At 49.9% G+C, this 18377-nt stretch overlaps 1 protein-coding gene across 2 annotated transcripts in view; it reads right to left on the reverse strand.

The window, feature by feature from the left end:
• Positions 1-440: 440 nt before the first annotated feature.
• The window catches only part of LOC139407441 (ATP-dependent RNA helicase DDX1-like), a 35412-nt gene continuing 17475 nt past the window's right edge, over positions 441-18377 (reverse strand). The window contains exons 15-26 of one of the 2 annotated variants that reach the window (XM_071151233.1): positions 15619-15717; positions 14102-14191; positions 12986-13177; positions 11632-11683; positions 10690-10836; positions 9946-10037; positions 5284-5356; positions 4171-4243; positions 2333-2375; positions 2165-2260; positions 1393-1513; positions 441-942 (exon numbers count right to left, since the gene is read on the reverse strand). In XM_071151233.1, coding sequence (XP_071007334.1) covers positions 812-942; positions 1393-1513; positions 2165-2260; positions 2333-2375; positions 4171-4243; positions 5284-5356; positions 9946-10037; positions 10690-10836; positions 11632-11683; positions 12986-13177; positions 14102-14191; positions 15619-15717 — 1209 coding nt within the window. In that variant the 3' untranslated portion in view covers positions 441-811. The remainder of the gene's footprint in view (positions 943-1392; positions 1514-2164; positions 2261-2332; positions 2376-4170; positions 4244-5283; positions 5357-9945; positions 10038-10689; positions 10837-11631; positions 11684-12985; positions 13178-14101; positions 14192-15618; positions 15718-18377) is intronic. The other variant, XM_071151234.1, reaches the window with a different exon arrangement.

Here is an 18377-nt window from a genome sequence, read left to right on the forward strand (position 1 = left end):
CGTAGACCGTAGTTCCCTCTAGGTCCCGTAGACCGTAGTTCCCTCTAGGTCCCGTAGACCGTAGTTCCATCTAGGTCCCGTAGACCGTAGTTCCCTCTAGGTCCCGTAGACCGTAGTTCCCTCTAGGTCCCGTAGACCGTAGTTCCCTCTAGGTCCCGTAGACCGTAGTTCCCTCTAGGTCCCGTAGACCGTAGTTCCCTCTAGGTCCCGTAGACCGTAGTTCCCTCTAGGTCCCGTAGACCGTAGTTCCCTCTAGGTCCCGTAGACCGTAGTTCCTGGTATTAGTAGGTACATCTAGTTCCTGGTAGTAAAAGGTACATCTAGGTACTGGAGACGTCTTCTAGGTAAGATCAAGTTGTGAAACCTACAGACGTTGTGTTTCTCAGTTTTATTGACCTTGTTTTGGGGTGAATCGGTGGAATGATACCAAAAAACAACACGGTTTAATTTGACGCTTTATTTTAACAGATCAAACTCAAATCATTTTAAGGTCATTTTATTAAATGAATCCTTTAGAAGGGAAATAATAACTCATTTTAGTCACAACATTTATCTCCAGACCCTGGACCATCTCGTCTCCAACCAGAGACTTGTTGAACTCTGACAGCTCGTGCTTCAGGCACTAAAATCAAAACTACAGCGATGTGTTGGTTTAGCTTTTAGCCGCTACGCTAGTCTCTTCTCTTTGGAAGACCTGCACACTGTACAGGCAGTCAGAACAGGTGTGTGTGTGTGTAGACAGGAAGCAGGACGTTAAGTTGGTTGATGTCAGCCCAGGTGTAACTGCGTATCTAGACCGGCAGGTGTGTTTTCAGAAGGCTTTGAACAGCTGGTTGGGCAGGTACCCCAGATGTAGGAAGGAGGTCTGAGCTTCTCTCTCCAGATTGGCCAGCTCCTGAACTGTAGGAGCCAACGCAGCCACATGACCACTATAGTTACCACCTGGTGAGAGAGACAGAGAGCTGTTATGAACCAAGCTTTAAATTATATATACACAAAAGAATGGACATTTCTTCAACTTAGTGAATTCTATTTCAGCCACACCCGTTGCTGAGAGGTGTATAAAATCGAGCACACAGCCATGCAATCTCCATAGACAAACATTGGCAGTGTTGTGAAGTGGAAATGTCTAGGAGTAACAACGGCCCCGCCGTAAAGTGGGTTTCCGCGGCCGAGCAGCGACACACAAGCCTTAGATCGCCATGCGCCGTGCCAAGCCTTAGATCGCCATGCGCCGTGCCAAGCCTTAGATCGCCATGCGCCGTGCCAAGCGTTGGCTGGTGTGGTGTAAAGCTCTGGAACAGTGGAAACCTGTTCTCTGGGAGGGATGAATCACGCTTCACCATCTGTAGTGTATATAAAACGCCCGTAGCGATCCCGTCTAACACACACCTGCTGCTGCTCTGCGCTTGCCGTAGGTCACCTTGCCGTCAAAGTCGTCCACAGGAACCTTGATGTCCGGTTCACACTGGGTGATGGTACACTTTAAATGCTCCTCTACATCAGACAGGAGCTAAGGAACGGAGAGAGGGGGGGGGGGGTCACACTGGGTGATGGTACACTTTAAATGCTCCTCTACATCAGACAGGAGATGAGGAACGGAGAGAGAGAGAGGGGGGGGTGGAGAGAGAGGGGGGGGTGGAGAGAGAGAGAGGGGGGGTGTAGAGAGAGAGGGGGGGGGGGGGTCACACTGGGTGATGGTACACTTTAAATGCTCCTCTACATCAGACAGGAGCTGAGGAACGGAGAGAGAGAGAGGGGGGGGGTGGAGAGAGAGAGAGAGGGGGGGGGGGGGGGGGGGGGGTGGAGAGAGAGAGAGGGGGGGGGGGTCACACTGGGTGATGGTACACTTTAAATGCTCCTCTACATCAGACAGGAGCTAAGGAACGGAGAGAGAGGGGGGGGGGGGGGGGTGGAGAGAGAGAGGGGGAGAGGGGGTGGAGCGAGAGAGAGGGGGGGGGGGTGGAGCGAGAGAGGGAGAGAGAGGGAGAGGGGGTAGAGCGAGGGAGAGGGGGTAGAGCGAGGGAGAGGGGGTAGAGCGAGGGAGAGGGGAGCGAGAGAGCGAGGACCGAGAGAGCGAGGACCGAGAGCGACACAGAGAGAGAGAGAATGGAAGGTGGGAGTATGAAGAGCAGAGGAACAGGGGTAGTATTGGTTTCCTCACCTCCTTCTCATTGTACCAGATGGTACATCCTCCCTCCTCCTTCAGCCTGGTGTTGTGACACCCTCTGCCCCGGTTAGCACACGTATGGTACCACACCTACAGACAGAATGAGTCAGCCACCTGTGGACCTGACAGAATTACAACAAATATTCTGACTGATGGCCTTACCTTCTCCTTCTCCATGGCAACGAGAGAGATGGCCAACCCCATCCTAAAAGATGAAGAGAAACTTGACTTTTTCTAGATGTGGTTTTCCCAGACAGATGAAACCTAGTTTAGAACTAAAAAGCATCGTCAACACAGATTCAGACTAGATATTACAGACCTCTCTCTCTCTCTCTCTACCAGACTAGATATTACAGACCTCTCTCTCTCTCTCTCTCTCTACCAGACTAGATATTACTGACCTCTCTGTTCTCTCTCTCTACCAGACTAGATATTACTGACCTCTCTGTTCTCTCTCTCCACCAGACTAGATATTACTGACCCCTCTGTTCTCTCTCTCCACCAGAATAGATATTACTGACCTCTCTGTTCTCTCTCTCCCCACCAGACTAGATATTACTGACCTCTCTGTTCTCTCTCTCTCTCCACCAGACTAGATATTACTGACCTCTCTGTTCTCTCTCTCTCTCCACCAGACTAGATATTACTGACCTCTCTGTTCTCTCTCTCTCTCCACCAGACTAGATATTACTGACCTCTCTGTTCTCTCTCTCTCTCCACCAGACTAGATATTACTGACCTCTCTGTTCTCTCTCTCTCCACCAGACTAGATATTACTGACCTCTCTGTTCTCTCTCTCTCCACCAGACTAGATATTACTGACCTCTCTGTTCTCTCTCTCTCTCCACCAGACTAGATATTACTGACCTCTCTCTCTCTCTCTCTCCCCCCACCAGACTAGATATTACTGACCTCTCTGTTCTCTCTCCACCAGACTAGATATTACTGACCTCTGTTCTCTCTCTCTCTCCACCAGACTAGATATTACTGACCTCTCTGTTCTCTCTCTCTCTCCACCAGACTAGATATTACTGACCTCTCTGTTCTCTCTCTCTCCACCAGACTAGATATTACTGACCTCTCTGTTCTCTCTCTCTCCACCAGACTAGATATTACTGACCTCTCTGTTCTCTCTCTCTCTCCACCAGACTAGATATTACTGACCTCTCTCTCTCTCTCCCCACCAGACTAGATATTACTGACCTCTCTGTTCTCTCTCTCTCTCCACCAGACTAGATATTACTGACCTCTCTCTCTCTCTCTCCACCAGACTAGATATTACTGACCTCTCTCTCTCTCTCTCCACCAGACTAGATATTACTGAACTCTCTCTCTCTCTCTCCACCAGACTAGATATTACTGACCTCTCTGTTCTCTCTCTCTCCACCAGACTAGATATTACTGACCTCTCTCTCTCTCTCTCCCCACCAGACTAGATATTACTGACCTCTCTGTTCTCTCTCTCCCCACCAGACTAGATATTACTGACCTCTCTCTCTCTCTCTCTCTCCCCACCAGACTAGATATTACTGACCTCTCTGCTCTCTCTCTCCCCACCAGACTAGATATTACTGACCTCTCTGTTCTCTCTCTCTCTCCCCACCAGACTAGATATTACTGACCTCTCTCTCTCTCTCCCCACCAGACTAGATATTACTGACCTCTCTGTTCTCTCTCTCTCCCCACCAGACTAGATATTACTGACCTCTCTGTTCTCTCTCTCTCTCCACCAGACTAGATATTACTGACCTCTATGCTCTCTCTCTCCCCACCAGACTAGATATTACTGACCTCTCTGTTCTCTCTCTCCACCAGACTAGATATTACTGACCTCTCTCTCTCTCTCTCTCCCCACCAGACTAGATATTACTGACCTCTCTCTCTCTCTCTCCCCACCAGACTAGATATTACTGACCTCTCTGTTCTCTCTCTCTCCCCACTAGACTAGATATTACTGACCTCTCTCTCTCTCTCTCCCCACCAGACTAGATATTACTGACCTCTCTGCTCTCCCCACTCTGCCGATACGATGGACATAGTTCTGCTTCTCATCTGGCAGAGTCACGTTGATCACTGGAACACATTGAACAGGGTCAAAATGGATTAAAAGCAACAGGACGACTTGGACCTGAAAATGAGGTTCTGTCTGTGTCTGTGTTGTGTTTCTGTGTTAATCTCATGGTCTGTGTTGTGTTTCTGTGTTAATCTCATGGTCTGTGTGTTAATCTCATGGTCTGTGTGTTAATCTCATGGTCTGTGTGTTGATCTCATGGTCTGTGTGTTAATCTCATGGTCTGTGTTGTGTTTCTCTGTTAATCTCATGGTCTGTGTGTTAATCTCATGGTCTGTGTTGTGTTTCTCTGTTAATCTCATGGTCTGTGTGTTAATCTCATGGTCTGTGTTGTGTTTCTCTGTTAATCTCATGGTCTGTGTTAATCTCATGGTCTGTGTTTTAATCTCATGGTCTGTGTTAATCTCATGGTCTGTGTTGTGTTTCTCTGTTAATCTCAAGGTCTGTGTTGTGTTTCTCTGTTAATCTCATGGTCTGTGTTGTGTTTCTCTGTTAATCTCATGGTCTGTGTGTTAATCTCATGGTCTGTGTGTTAATCTCATGGTCTGTGTTGTGTTTCTGTGTTAATCTCATGGTCTGTGTTTTAATCTCATGGTCTGTGTTTTAATCTCATGGTCTGTGTTTTAATCTCATGGTCTGTGTTTTAATCTCATGGTCTGTGTTTTAATCTCATGGTCTGTGTTTTAATCTCATGGTCTGTGTGTTAATCTCATGGTCTGTGTTAATCTCATGGTCTGTGTTGTGTTTCTGTGTTAATCTCATGGTCTGTGTGTTAATCTCATGGTCTGTGTGTTAATCTCATGGTCTGTGTTAATCTCATGGTCTGTGTTAATCTCATGGTCTGTGTTGTGTTTCTGTGTTAATCTCATGGTCTGTGTTGTGTTTCTGTGTTAATCTCATGGTCTTTGTGTTAATCTCATGGTCTGTGTTGTGTTTATGTGTTAATCTCATGGTCTGTGTGTTAATCTCATGGTCTGTGTTGTGTTTCTGTGTTAATCTCATGGTCTGTGTGTTAATCTCATGGTCTGTGTGTTTGTCTCACCGTAGGGGACTCCGTGGATGTCGATGCCCCTGGCCGCCACGTCTGTACAGATCAAAAACTTCACTTCCTGTTTCTGTAAGGAGATACAGGAAGTCAATATCATATTTGATGCTGTTGCTGAAAACAGAATAGAAAATAAAAGCGTAAAATATGAGTGGAAGTGTTTTATTTTATTTATTTTTCCTGTGAGACGTTTGAGGAACAGCTGGGGGTCCCACTGCCAACCATACCTCTAATCATGTCTACATCCCACATGGCCCCCCCCCCCCCGCTCCTCCAGAGTAGTGACCCGTGCCCCCCCCCCCCCCCCCCCCCCGCTCCAGAGTAGTGCCCCCGTGGCCCCCCCCCCGCTCCAGAGTAGTGCCCTGGGCCCCTCCCCCCGCTCCTCCAGAGTAGTGCCCCTCCCCCAGCTCCTCCAGAGTAGTGCCCCGTGCCTCCCCCCCGATCCAGAGTAGTGCACTAAAATAGGGACTAGGGTGACATTTAAGACATAAACCATAAATTCAAATCAAGTAAATGATGTACTTTCTCATTGGTTCTAAACAATTAATAGTCTTGACATCACAGACGTGGGACAACAGCACTAAATTATAAAATGGTCTTGGCTAAGTGAGGTCCTATCCCGCCAGTGGCTAAGTGAGGTCCTATCCCCGCCAGTGGCTAAGTGAGGTCCTATCCCGCCAGTGGCTAAGTGAGGTCCTATCCCGCCAGTGGCTAAGTGAGGTCCTATCCCCGCCAGTGGCTAAGTGAGGTCCTATCCCGCCAGTGGCTAAGTGAGGTCCTATCCCGCCAGTGGCTAAGTGAGGTCCTATCCCCGCCAGTGGCTAAGTGAGGTCCTATCCCCGCCAGTGGCTAAGTGAGGTCCTATCCCCGCCAGTGGCTAAGTGAGGTCCTATCCCGCCAGTGGCTAAGTGAGGTCCTATCCCGCCAGTGGCTAAGTGAGGTCCTATCCCGCCAGTGGCTAAGTGAGGTCCTATCCCCGCCAGTGGCTAAGTGAGGTCCTATCCCGCCAGTGGCTAAGTGAGGTCCTATCCCGCCAGTGGCTAAGTGAGGTCCTATCCCCGCCAGTGGCTAAGTGAGGTCCTATCCCCGCCAGTGGCTAAGTGAGGTCCTATCCCCGCCAGTGGCTAAGTGAGGTCCTATCCCCGCCAGTGGCTAAGTGAGGTCCTATCCCCGCCAGTGGCTAAGTGAGGTCCTATCCCCGCCAGTGGCTAAGTGAGGTCCTATCCCCGCCAGTGGCTAAGTGAGGTCCTATCCCCGCCAGTGGCTAAGTGAGGTCCTATCCCCGCCAGTGGCTAAGTGAGGTCCTATCCCCGCCAGTGGCTAAGTGAGGTCCTATCCCCGCCAGTGGCTAAGTGAGGTCCTATCCCCGCCAGTGGCTAAGTGAGGTCCTATCCCCGCCAGTGGCTAAGTGAGGTCCTATCCCCGCCAGTGGCTAAGTGAGGTCCTATCCCCGCCAGTGGCTAAGTGAGGTCCTATCCCCGCCAGTGGCTAAGTGAGGTCCTATCCCCGCCAGTGGCTAAGTGAGGTCCTATCCCCGCCAGTGGCTAAGTGAGGTCCTATCCCCGCCAGTGGCTAAGTGAGGTCCTATCCCCGCCAGTGGCTAAGTGAGGTCCTATCCCCGCCAGTGGCTAAGTGAGGTCCTATCCCCGCCAGTGGCTAAGTGAGGTCCTATCCCCGCCAGTGGCTAAGTGAGGTCCTATCCCCGCCAGTGGCTAAGTGAGGTCCTATCCCCGCCAGTGGCTAAGTGAGGTCCTATCCCCGCCAGTGGCTAAGTGAGGTCCTATCCCCGCCAGTGGCTAAGTGAGGTCCTATCCCCGCCAGTGGCTAAGTGAGGTCCTATCCCCGCCAGTGGCTAAGTGAGGTCCTATCCCCGCCAGTGGCTAAGTGAGGTCCTATCCCCGCCAGTGGCTAAGTGAGGTCCTATCCCCGCCAGTGGCTAAGTGAGGTCCTATCCCCGCCAGTGGCTAAGTGAGGTCCTATCCCCGCCAGTGGCTAAGTGAGGTCCTATCCCCGCCAGTGGCTAAGTGAGGTCCTATCCCCGCCAGTGGCTAAGTGAGGTCCTATCCCCGCCAGTGGCTAAGTGAGGTCCTATCCCCGCCAGTGGCTAAGTGAGGTCCTATCCCCGCCAGTGGCTAAGTGAGGTCCTATCCCCGCCAGTGGCTAAGTGAGGTCCTATCCCCGCCAGTGGCTAAGTGAGGTCCTATCCCCGCCAGTGGCTAAGTGAGGTCCTATCCCCGCCAGTGGCTAAGTGAGGTCCTATCCCCGCCAGTGGCTAAGTGAGGTCCTATCCCCGCCAGTGGCTAAGTGAGGTCCTATCCCCGCCAGTGGCTAAGTGAGGTCCTATCCCCGCCAGTGGCTAAGTGAGGTCCTATCCCCGCCAGTGGCTAAGTGAGGTCCTATCCCCGCCAGTGGCTAAGTGAGGTCCTATCCCCGCCAGTGGCTAAGTGAGGTCCTATCCCCGCCAGTGGCTAAGTGAGGTCCTATCCCCGCCAGTGGCTAAGTGAGGTCCTATCCCCGCCAGTGGCTAAGTGAGGTCCTATCCCCGCCAGTGGCTAAGTGAGGTCCTATCCCCGCCAGTGGCTAAGTGAGGTCCTATCCCCGCCAGTGGCTAAGTGAGGTCCTATCCCCGCCAGTGGCTAAGTGAGGTCCTATCCCCGCCAGTGGCTAAGTGAGGTCCTATCCCCGCCAGTGGCTAAGTGAGGTCCTATCCCCGCCAGTGGCTAAGTGAGGTCCTATCCCCGCCAGTGGCTAAGTGAGGTCCTATCCCCGCCAGTGGCTAAGTGAGGTCCTATCCCCGCCAGTGGCTAAGTGAGGTCCTATCCCCGCCAGTGGCTAAGTGAGGTCCTATCCCCGCCAGTGGCTAAGTGAGGTCCTATCCCCGCCAGTGGCTAAGTGAGGTCCTATCCCCGCCAGTGGCTAAGTGAGGTCCTATCCCCGCCAGTGGCTAAGTGAGGTCCTATCCCCGCCAGTGGCTAAGTGAGGTCCTATCCCCGCCAGTGGCTAAGTGAGGTCCTATCCCCGCCAGTGGCTAAGTGAGGTCCTATCCCCGCCAGTGGCTAAGTGAGGTCCTATCCCCGCCAGTGGCTAAGTGAGGTCCTATCCCCGCCAGTGGCTAAGTGAGGTCCTATCCCCGCCAGTGGCTAAGTGAGGTCCTATCCCCGCCAGTGGCTAAGTGAGGTCCTATCCCCGCCAGTGGCTAAGTGAGGTCCTATCCCCGCCAGTGGCTAAGTGAGGTCCTATCCCCGCCAGTGGCTAAGTGAGGTCCTATCCCCGCCAGTGGCTAAGTGAGGTCCTATCCCCGCCAGTGGCTAAGTGAGGTCCTATCCCCGCCAGTGGCTAAGTGAGGTCCTATCCCCGCCAGTGGCTAAGTGAGGTCCTATCCCCGCCAGTGGCTAAGTGAGGTCCTATCCCCGCCAGTGGCTAAGTGAGGTCCTATCCCCGCCAGTGGCTAAGTGAGGTCCTATCCCCGCCAGTGGCTAAGTGAGGTCCTATCCCCGCCAGTGGCTAAGTGAGGTCCTATCCCCGCCAGTGGCTAAGTGAGGTCCTATCCCCGCCAGTGGCTAAGTGAGGTCCTATCCCCGCCAGTGGCTAAGTGAGGTCCTATCCCCGCCAGTGGCTAAGTGAGGTCCTATCCCCGCCAGTGGCTAAGTGAGGTCCTATCCCCGCCAGTGGCTAAGTGAGGTCCTATCCCCGCCAGTGGCTAAGTGAGGTCCTATCCCCGCCAGTGGCTAAGTGAGGTCCTATCCCCGCCAGTGGCTAAGTGAGGTCCTATCCCCGCCAGTGGCTAAGTGAGGTCCTATCCCCGCCAGTGGCTAAGTGAGGTCCTATCCCCGCCAGTGGCTAAGTGAGGTCCTATCCCCGCCAGTGGCTAAGTGAGGTCCTATCCCCGCCAGTGGCTAAGTGAGGTCCTATCCCCGCCAGTGGCTAAGTGAGGTCCTATCCCCGCCAGTGGCTAAGTGAGGTCCTATCCCCGCCAGTGGCTAAGTGAGGTCCTATCCCCGCCAGTGGCTAAGTGAGGTCCTATCCCCGCCAGTGGCTAAGTGAGGTCCTATCCCCGCCAGTGGCTAAGTGAGGTCCTATCCCCGCCAGTGGCTAAGTGAGGTCCTATCCCCGCCAGTGGCTAAGTGAGGTCCTATCCCCGCCAGTGGCTAAGTGAGGTCCTATCCCCGCCAGTGGCTAAGTGAGGTCCTATCCCCGCCAGTGGCTAAGTGAGGTCCTATCCCCGCCAGTGGCTAAGTGAGGTCCTATCCCCGCCAGTGGCTAAGTGAGGTCCTATCCCCGCCAGTGGCTAAGTGAGGTCCTATCCCCGCCAGTGGCTAAGTGAGGTCCTATCCCCGCCAGTGGCTAAGTGAGGTCCTATCCCGCCAGTGGCTAAGTGAGGTCCTATCCCGCCAGTGGCTAAGTGAGGTCCTATCCCGCCAGTGGCTAAGTGAGGTCCTATCCCGCCAGTGGCTAAGTGAGGTCCTATCCCGCCAGTGGCTAAGTGAGGTCATATCCCGCCAGTGGCTAAGTGAGGTCATATCCCGCCAGTGGCTAAGTGAGGTCATATCCCGCCAGTGGCTAAGTGAGGTCATATCCCACCAGTGGCTCAGTGAGGTCATATCCCGCCAGTGGCTCAGTGAGGTCATATCCCGCCAGTGGCTAAGTGACGCTGCTGACCTTGAATCGGTCCAGATTGGTCTTGCGTTCGTTGGGCTTCCGGTCACCATGGAGACAGACACAGGAAAGCTGGTGGCCTTTTTTATCTGGACCTAATGGAGGGACAGAGTATAACACACCTCCCTGTAGTAGTATTGATGTAGTACTGTAGTAGTATTCTAACTTTACCTCCTCCCTGTACTATGAAGTACTGCTCCATTCTGTAGTAGTATTGTAGTACAGTAGTAGTATTCTAACTCACCTCCTCCCTGTACGATGAAGTACTGCTCCATGTTGTAGTAGTATTTATGTAGTATTCTAACTCACCTCCTCCCTGTACTATGAAGTACTGCTCCATGTTGTAGTAGTATTTATGTAGTACAGTATTCTAACTCACCTCCTCCCTGTACTATGAAGTACTGCTCCATTCTGTAGTAGTATTGTAGTACAGTAGTAGTATTCTAACTCACCTCCTCCCTGTACGATGAAGTACTGCTCCATGTTGTAGTAGTATTTATGTAGTATTCTAACTCACATCCTCCCTGTACTATGAAGTACTGCTCCATTCTGTAGTAGTATTGTAGTACAGTAGTAGTATTCTAACTCACCTCCTCCCTGTACTATGAAGTACTGCTCCATTCTGTAGTAGTATTGTAGTACAGTAGTAGTATTCTAACTCACCTCCTCCCTGTACTATGAAGTACTGCTCCATGTTGTAGTAGTATTGCTGTATTTATGTCGTAGAGTAGTAGTATTCTAACTCACCTCCTCCCTGTACGATGAAGTACTGCTCCATGTTGTCACAGTCGATCTTGGTCCGACAGAAGATGATGGCCTGGTCCATGTTGTGTTCCTTGATGGCTCTGATGGTGTACTCCCCCTTCAAGATCTTGATGGCCTCAGACCACATCTCTACACACACACAGTAACAAGTCAGACCATAACCTTACGCTAGGAAACAGGACATTACAACGTAATATCAGAGCTCCCCAACTGGCCGGCCCCCCCTACATCAGAGCTCCCCAACTGGCCGGCCCCCCCTACATCAGAGCTCCCCAACTGGCCGGCCCCCCATACATCAGAGCTCCCCAACTGGCCGGGACCCCTACATCAGAGCTCCCCAACTGGCCGGCCCCCCCTACATCAGAGCTCTCCAACTGGCCGGGACCCCTACATCAGAGCTCCCCAACTGGCAGCCCAGGGGGCCCTTTCATTTGTCCCCCCCTCAGTTGAGCAAATTGTCATTGTTGGACATAAGACTAAAAACACCAGGAAATTATCTCCAAGTGATTTTAATTTAGATGTTGAAGTATTCCCACACAGGGAGATGTGATTGTATAGGTTTTAGTCAAATATTATATCGGTTTGGGCTTCTTGTGGTCAATTTGAAGTATACTAATTATGACGTTGCAGTCCCCCTCATCCACTCAGGAAATAAATTGGCCGGCGGCTGATTCGAGGTGATCCCTGCCCTATATAGTGCACTACTTTGACCAGGGCCCCTATATAGTGCACTACTTTGACCAGGGCCCCTATATAGTGCACTACTTTGACCAGGGCCCCTATATAGTGCACTACTTGAACCAGGGCCCCTATATAGTGCACTACTTTAACCAGGGCCCCTATATAGTGCACTACTTGAACCAGGGTGCTTTAGAAACAAGGTGCCATTTGGGATGGAGGCTTTATGCAGGGGGTCAGTCTGACCTGAGCTGTTGGCTCCTGGTCTGGTGTTGTCTTTAGCATGGACCTCATCAGTCTGAAACACACAGGAGAGGAGGAGGAAGGAGAGAGGAGGAAGGAGAGAAGGAGGAGAGAAAGGAGAGAGGGAGAGAGGGAGGAACGAGAGGAAAGAGGAACGAGGAGGAAGGAGAGAAAGGAAAGAGAAAGGAGGAGGAAGGAGGGAGGAGAGAAAGGAGGAGGAATGAGGGAGGAGAGAAAGGAGGAGGAAAGAGAGGAAGGAGAGCAATTAGAGTATTAAAATAAGACGGAGAGAACCCTTAAGGGTTCATGCTGTCAGAAGATACCGTACATCCTCTACCTCAGGGTTTCCTAAACTCAGGTCCGGGGCTCCCCTAGGTACACCTTCTGATCTTTCAACTACACAGCTGATTTAAATAACTAACTCGTCATCAAGCTTTGATGATTTAAAATCAGCTGTGTCATTCTAAAAACCTAAAGGTGCACCCTGGGTCCCAGGCCCGAGTTTGGGAAGCCCCCTGCTCTACTCAACTCTATGGTGACCCCTGATCAAACCAGAAGTGCTTCTATTCTTTCTGACCCCAGACTGACCAGGATGTGCTTTTATTCTCTCTGACCCCAGACTGACCAGGATGTGCTTTTATTCTCTCTGACCCCAGACTGACCAGGATGTGCTTCTATTCTTTCTGACCCCAGACTGACCAGGATGTGCTTTTATTCTGACCCCAGACTGACCAGGATGTGCTTTTATTCTCTGACCCCCAGACTGACCAGGATGTGCTTTTATTCTCTGACCCCCAGACTGACCAGGATGTGCTTTTATTCTCTCTGACCCCAGACTGACCAGGATGTGCTTTTATTCTCTCTGACCCCAGACTGACCAGGATGTGCTTTTATTCTCTGACCCCCAGACTGACCAGGATGTGCTTTTATTCTCTCTGACCCCAGACTGACCAGGATGTGCTTTTATTCTCTCTGACCCCAGACTGACCAGGATGTGCTTTTATTCTCTCTGACCCCAGACTGACCAGGATGTGCTTTTATTCTCTGACCCCCAGACTGACCAGGATGTGCTTTTATTCTCTCTGACCCCAGACTGACCAGGATGTGCTTTTATTCTCTCTGACCCCAGACTGACCAGGATGTGCTTTTATTCTCTCTGAGCCCAGACTGACCAGGAAGTGCTTTTATTCTCTCTGAGCCCAGACTGACCAGGATGTGCTTTTATTCTCTCTGACACCAGAATGACCAGGATGTGCTTTTATTCTCTCTGACCCCAGACTGACCAGGATGTGGTTCTATTCTCTCTGACCTCAGACTGACCAGGATGTGGTTCTATTCTCTCTGACCCCAGACTGACCAGGATGTGGTTCTTGCGGTCGAGGCGTTCCCAGCTGCGGTCGTGTTTAGGGTTAACAGGTACGACCACGTGATGTACGGTCTCAGGGACAGAATCCTCTCCCTTCAGGTCCACCCAGGTGGGGAAGTGCATGATCCTCTCCGACAGCTTCTTCACATCGAAGGAGTGGAGCGTCGCTGAGCAGACGATGACCTGGTACAGAGAGAGGAATAACAGAGTAATATATAGGTCCAGACAGACACTAGGGGTATAACAGAGTAATATATAGGTTCAGACAGACACTAGGGGTCTAACACAGTAATATATAGGTTCAGACAGACACTAGGGGTCTAACAGTAATATATAGGTTCAGACAGACACTAGGGGGTCTAACACAGTAATATATAGGTTCAGAGACAGACAGACACTAGGGGTCTAACAGTAATATATAGGTTCAGACAGACACTAGGGGGTCTAACACAGTAATATATAGGTTCAGAGACAGACAGACACTAGGGGTCTAACAGAGTAATATATAGGTCCAGACAGACACTAGGGGTCTAACAGAGTAATATATAGGTTCAGACAGACACTAGGGGTCTAACACAGTAATATATAGGTTCAGAGACAGACAGACACTAGGGGTCTAACAGAGTAATATATAGGTCCAGACAGACACTAGGGGTCTAACAGAGTAATATATAGGTTCAGACAGACACTAGGGGTCTAACACAGTAATATATAGGTTCAGAGACAGACAGACACTAGGGGTCTAACAGAGTAATATATAGGTCCAGACAGACACTAGGGGTCTAACAGTAATATATAGGTTCAGACAGACACTAGGGGTCTAACAGTAATATATAGGTTCAGACAGACACTAGGGGGTCTAACAGAGTAATATATAGGTTCAGACAGACACTAGGGGGTCTAACAGAGTAATATATAGGTTCAGACAGACACTAGGGGTCTAACACAGTAATATATAGGTTCAGACAGACACTAGGGGTCTAACAGAGTAATATATAGGTTCAGACAGACACTAGGGGTATAACAGAGTAATATATAGGTTCAGACAGACACTAGGGGTCTAACACAGTAATATATAGGTTCAGACAGACACTAGGGGTAGCGTACCTGAAGTCTCTTGCCGTCCGAGGTGACTTGAGGAATCTGGTTGTAGATTCTCATGATAAAGTCGGTGTAGCCGGCAGTTAGGAGACCATCCTGGAGAGGAGACAACATACTATATATATTACACTATACAGGTTACACACTGGACAAAGGGCCCAACGCTAGTTACTTTACAGGGGGGGGTCTGGAACCAGGGGGTCCTCCAACGGGTAGATCGCCAGCTGACAGTGTCTCCCATCCCACCAACCAGTAACTCACAAAGTAATTCTGAAAGATTAATTGATTTTCTAAAATCTGTTCCATCACAAAACCGTCATTAACAAGCTCCTGGTTTCTATCCAATCAAAGCCACATTATCCCAGAAGTATGCAGTATGTCTGAACCCCTGGTTAGCCACTATTGGCTTACAAAAGACAAACATAACAGCTATCTGCCAAATAATTTCCAGCAATATTACATATAATATATATATATGCTAATGCTAACCTTCTGAATGAACCGTTAACCGCAGCGTCGGCTTACCTCGATATGTAGCCAGTTAGCCGTGCTAATGCTAACCTTCTGAATGAACCGTTAACCGCAGCGTCGGCTTACCTCGATATGTAGCCAGTTAGCCGTGCTAATGCTAACCTTCTGAATGAACCGTTAACCGCAGCGTCGGCTTACCTCGATATGTAGCCAGTTAGCCGTGCTAATGCTAACCTTCTGAATGAACCGTTAACCGCAGCGTCGGCTAACCTCGATATGTAGCCAGTTAGCCGTGCTAATGCTAACCTTCTGAATGAAGCGTTTAACCGCAGCGTCGGCTAACTTCAATATGTAGCCAGTTAGCCGTGCTAATGCTAACCTTCTGAATGAACCGTTAACCGCAGCGTCGGCTTACCTCGATATGTAGCCAGTTAGCCGTGCTAATGCTAACCTTCTGAATGAAGCGTTTAACCGCAGCGTCGGCTAACTTCAATATGTAGCCAGTTAGCCGTGCTAATGCTAACCTTCTGAATGAACCGTTAACTGCAGTGTCGGCTTACCTGACAAAGATATCCTGATTATTTGCATCAATTGGGTTTGGGTGGCCCTACTTCTGCAAACTCTGCCATGACATGCTGCAGTAGGTCTACAATAAACATGGTCAGACTGACACCTTCCTCGTTCTAAACTTGCAACTAAAGGGGAATTACACTCATCCAGGACCAGACACCTGACAGTCAGACAGACACTCATCCAGGACCAGACACCTGACAGTCAGACAGACACTCATCCAGGACCAGACACCTGACAGTCAGACAGACACTCATCCAGGACCAGACACCTGACAGTCAGACAGACACTCATCCAAGACCAGACACCTGACAGTCAGACAGACACTCATCCAGGACCAGACACCTGACAGTCAGACAGACACTCATCCAGGACCAGACACCTGACAGTCAGACAGACACTCATCCAGGACCAGACAACTGACAGTCAGACAGGTACATTGACAGTCAGACAGGTACATTGACAGTCAGACAGGTACATACACACTCATCTAGGACCAGGAAGCGGACTTGAGACAAGGTGAGTTTCCCCGTAGAGATGAGGTCATCGAGACGACCTGGTGTTCCAACCACGATGTCCACCTGGGCGGGAGAGGAGAGGAGGAAAGGAGAGGAAGAAAGGAGAGGAAAGGAGAGGAAAGGAGAGGAAAGGAGAGGAAGGAAGGAGAGGAAAGGAGAGGAGAGGAAGAAAGGAGAGGAAGAAAGGAGAGGAAAGGAAGGAAGGAGAGGAAAGGAAGGAAGGAGGAAAGGAGAGAAAAGGAGAGGAAATGAGAGGAAAGGAAGAAAGGAGAGGAGAGGAAAGGAAGAAAGGAGAGGAAGAAAGGAGAGGAAGAAAGGAGAGGAAGAAAGGAGAGGAAGAAAGGAGAGGAAGAAAGGAGAGGAAGAAAGGAGAGAAAGGAGAGGAGAGGAAAGGAAAGGAGAGAAAAGAAGAGGAGCGGAAAGGAGAGGAGGGAGAGGAGAGGAAGAAAGGAAAGGAGAGGAAGAAAGGAGAGGAAGAAAGGAGAGGAAGAAAGGAGAGGAGGGGAAGAAAGGAGAGGAGAGGAAGAAAGGAGAGGAGAGGAAGAAAGGAGAGGAGAGGAAGAAAGGAGAGGAGAGGAAGAAAGGAGAGGAGAGGAAGAAAGGAGAGGAGAGGAAGAAAGGAGCGGAGAGAAAGAGCCAGGTGGAGAAATATTATACAACTACTTGAAGTGGAACTGACAGCGTTTTAACTACTTTGCAGATATGAAACAATCATAACAGAAATGTGAGTTATAGATCTGCCACTCATTGAAAGCAAGTCTAAGGAGCTGTAGATCTGTTCTATGTGAAATGTCTATGTTTCCCGTTATTACGTTGAAGTTTTGCTTCTTTGACTTTAAATATGTTTGTACACCAGCGTCAAACAATGAAAAGACTATACTGCGGGTTCTGAAAAATACACTTCCCAGTGGTTTAGATGGTACAATGATTCTCTACATTGGACCTGCTTTAGTGAAACGGCCATTTTATTAACCAGGAAATGATGCAGCGTTTTGCCTCCTTCATAAATTGTTATCCCCCAAGGTCGATGTCAGCGCCCCGAGGAAACCTAATTAGCATAATCCAGAGGAAAAAAAATCCCTGTAAAAAATGTGTCAGTTTAAACTAGGAGATTAGTTGTTGTTTTGTTGCATTTGATTCGCCTCAATCCACTGCATCTGCCTCTGTCGCGCTTCCGTATCTGCAGTCAAAGCTGTTTATCAGACCAGGAGACGTTCCAAAGATCATTCTTCACACAAAATAGTCTGAACAGTTTGGCCTACAAGCTACCCCTCTAATGGAAAGATTCGACTCTCACGAAATTGACGGTTTTCTCATGTTTTGCCTGACGACTCACACAAGAGTCCCCGGGACTCGTCTGAGGTCGGTACAGTCGATCTGTCGTGTCCTAACAGTCCACACTAATATGACCCCTCTGAGTCTCTAACTTTTCACGCGAACATGTTCTGCTCCAGGCCAGCCCACAGGCCTCACAACACTGGTCTGAAGGTCCCCAGGTATCAGTTGAAAAAAAAAATGAATGGAAGTATGTTTAGTGGCAAAAATACACGTTCATAAGCTCTAAATGTCACTGAAATGTCCCTGTTTTTAAAGAAAAACACCTTTTTTGTCCATTAAAATAACATCAAATTGATCAGAAACACAGTGTAGACATTGTTCATGTTGTAAATTACTATTGTAGCTGGAAACGGCTGATTTTTTTATGGAATATCTACATAGGCGTACAGAGGCCCATTATCAGCAACCATCACTCCTGTGTTCCAATGGCACGTTGTGTTAGCTAATCCTAGTTTATAATTTTAAAAGGCTAATTGATCATTAGAAAAACCTTTTGCAATTATGTTAGCACAACTGAAAACTGCTGTACTGATTAAAGAAGCAATAAAACTGGCCTTCTTTAGACTAGTTGAGTATCTGGAGCATCAGCATTTGTGGGTTCGATTACAGGCTCAAAATGGCCAGAAACAAAGAAATTTCTTCTGAAACTCGTCAGTCTATTCTTGTTCTGAGAAATGAAGACTATTCCATGCGAGAAATTGCCAAGAAACTGAAGATCTCGTACAACGTTGTGTACTACTCCCTTCACAGAACAGCGCAAACTGGCTCTAACCAGAATAGAAAGAGGAGTGGGAGGCCCCGGTGCACAACTGAGCAAGAGGACAAGTACATTAGAGTGTCTAGTATGAGAAACAGACGCCTCACAAGTCCTCAACTGGCAGCTTCATTAAATAGTACCCGCAAAACACCAGTCTCAACGTCAACAGTGAAGAGGTGACTCTGGGATGCTGGCCTTCTAGGAAGAGTTCCTCTGTCCAGTCTCAACGTCAACAGTGAAGAGGTGACTCCGGGATGCTGGCCTTCTAGGCAGAGTTCCTCTGTCCAGTCTCAACGTCAACAGTGAAGAGGTGACTCTGGGATGCTGGCCTTCTAGGAAGAGTTCCTCTGTCCAGTCTCAACGTCAACAGTGAAGAGGCGACTCCAGGATGCTGGCCTTCTAGGCAGAGTTCCTCTGTCCAGTCTCAACGTCAACAGTGAAGAGGCGACTCCGGGATGCTGGCCTTCTAGGCAGAGTTCCTCTGTCCAGTCTCAACGTCAACAGTGAAGAGGCGACTCCGGGACGCTGGCCTTCTAGGCAGAGTTCCTCTGTCCAGTCTCAACGTCAACAGTGAAGAGGCGACTCTGGGATGCTGGCCTTCAAGGCAGAGTTCCTCTGTCCAGTCTCA

This window comes from Oncorhynchus clarkii, chromosome 4 (genome assembly GCF_045791955.1).
Source record: "Oncorhynchus clarkii lewisi isolate Uvic-CL-2024 chromosome 4, UVic_Ocla_1.0, whole genome shotgun sequence".
NCBI lineage: Eukaryota > Metazoa > Chordata > Actinopteri > Salmoniformes > Salmonidae > Oncorhynchus > Oncorhynchus clarkii.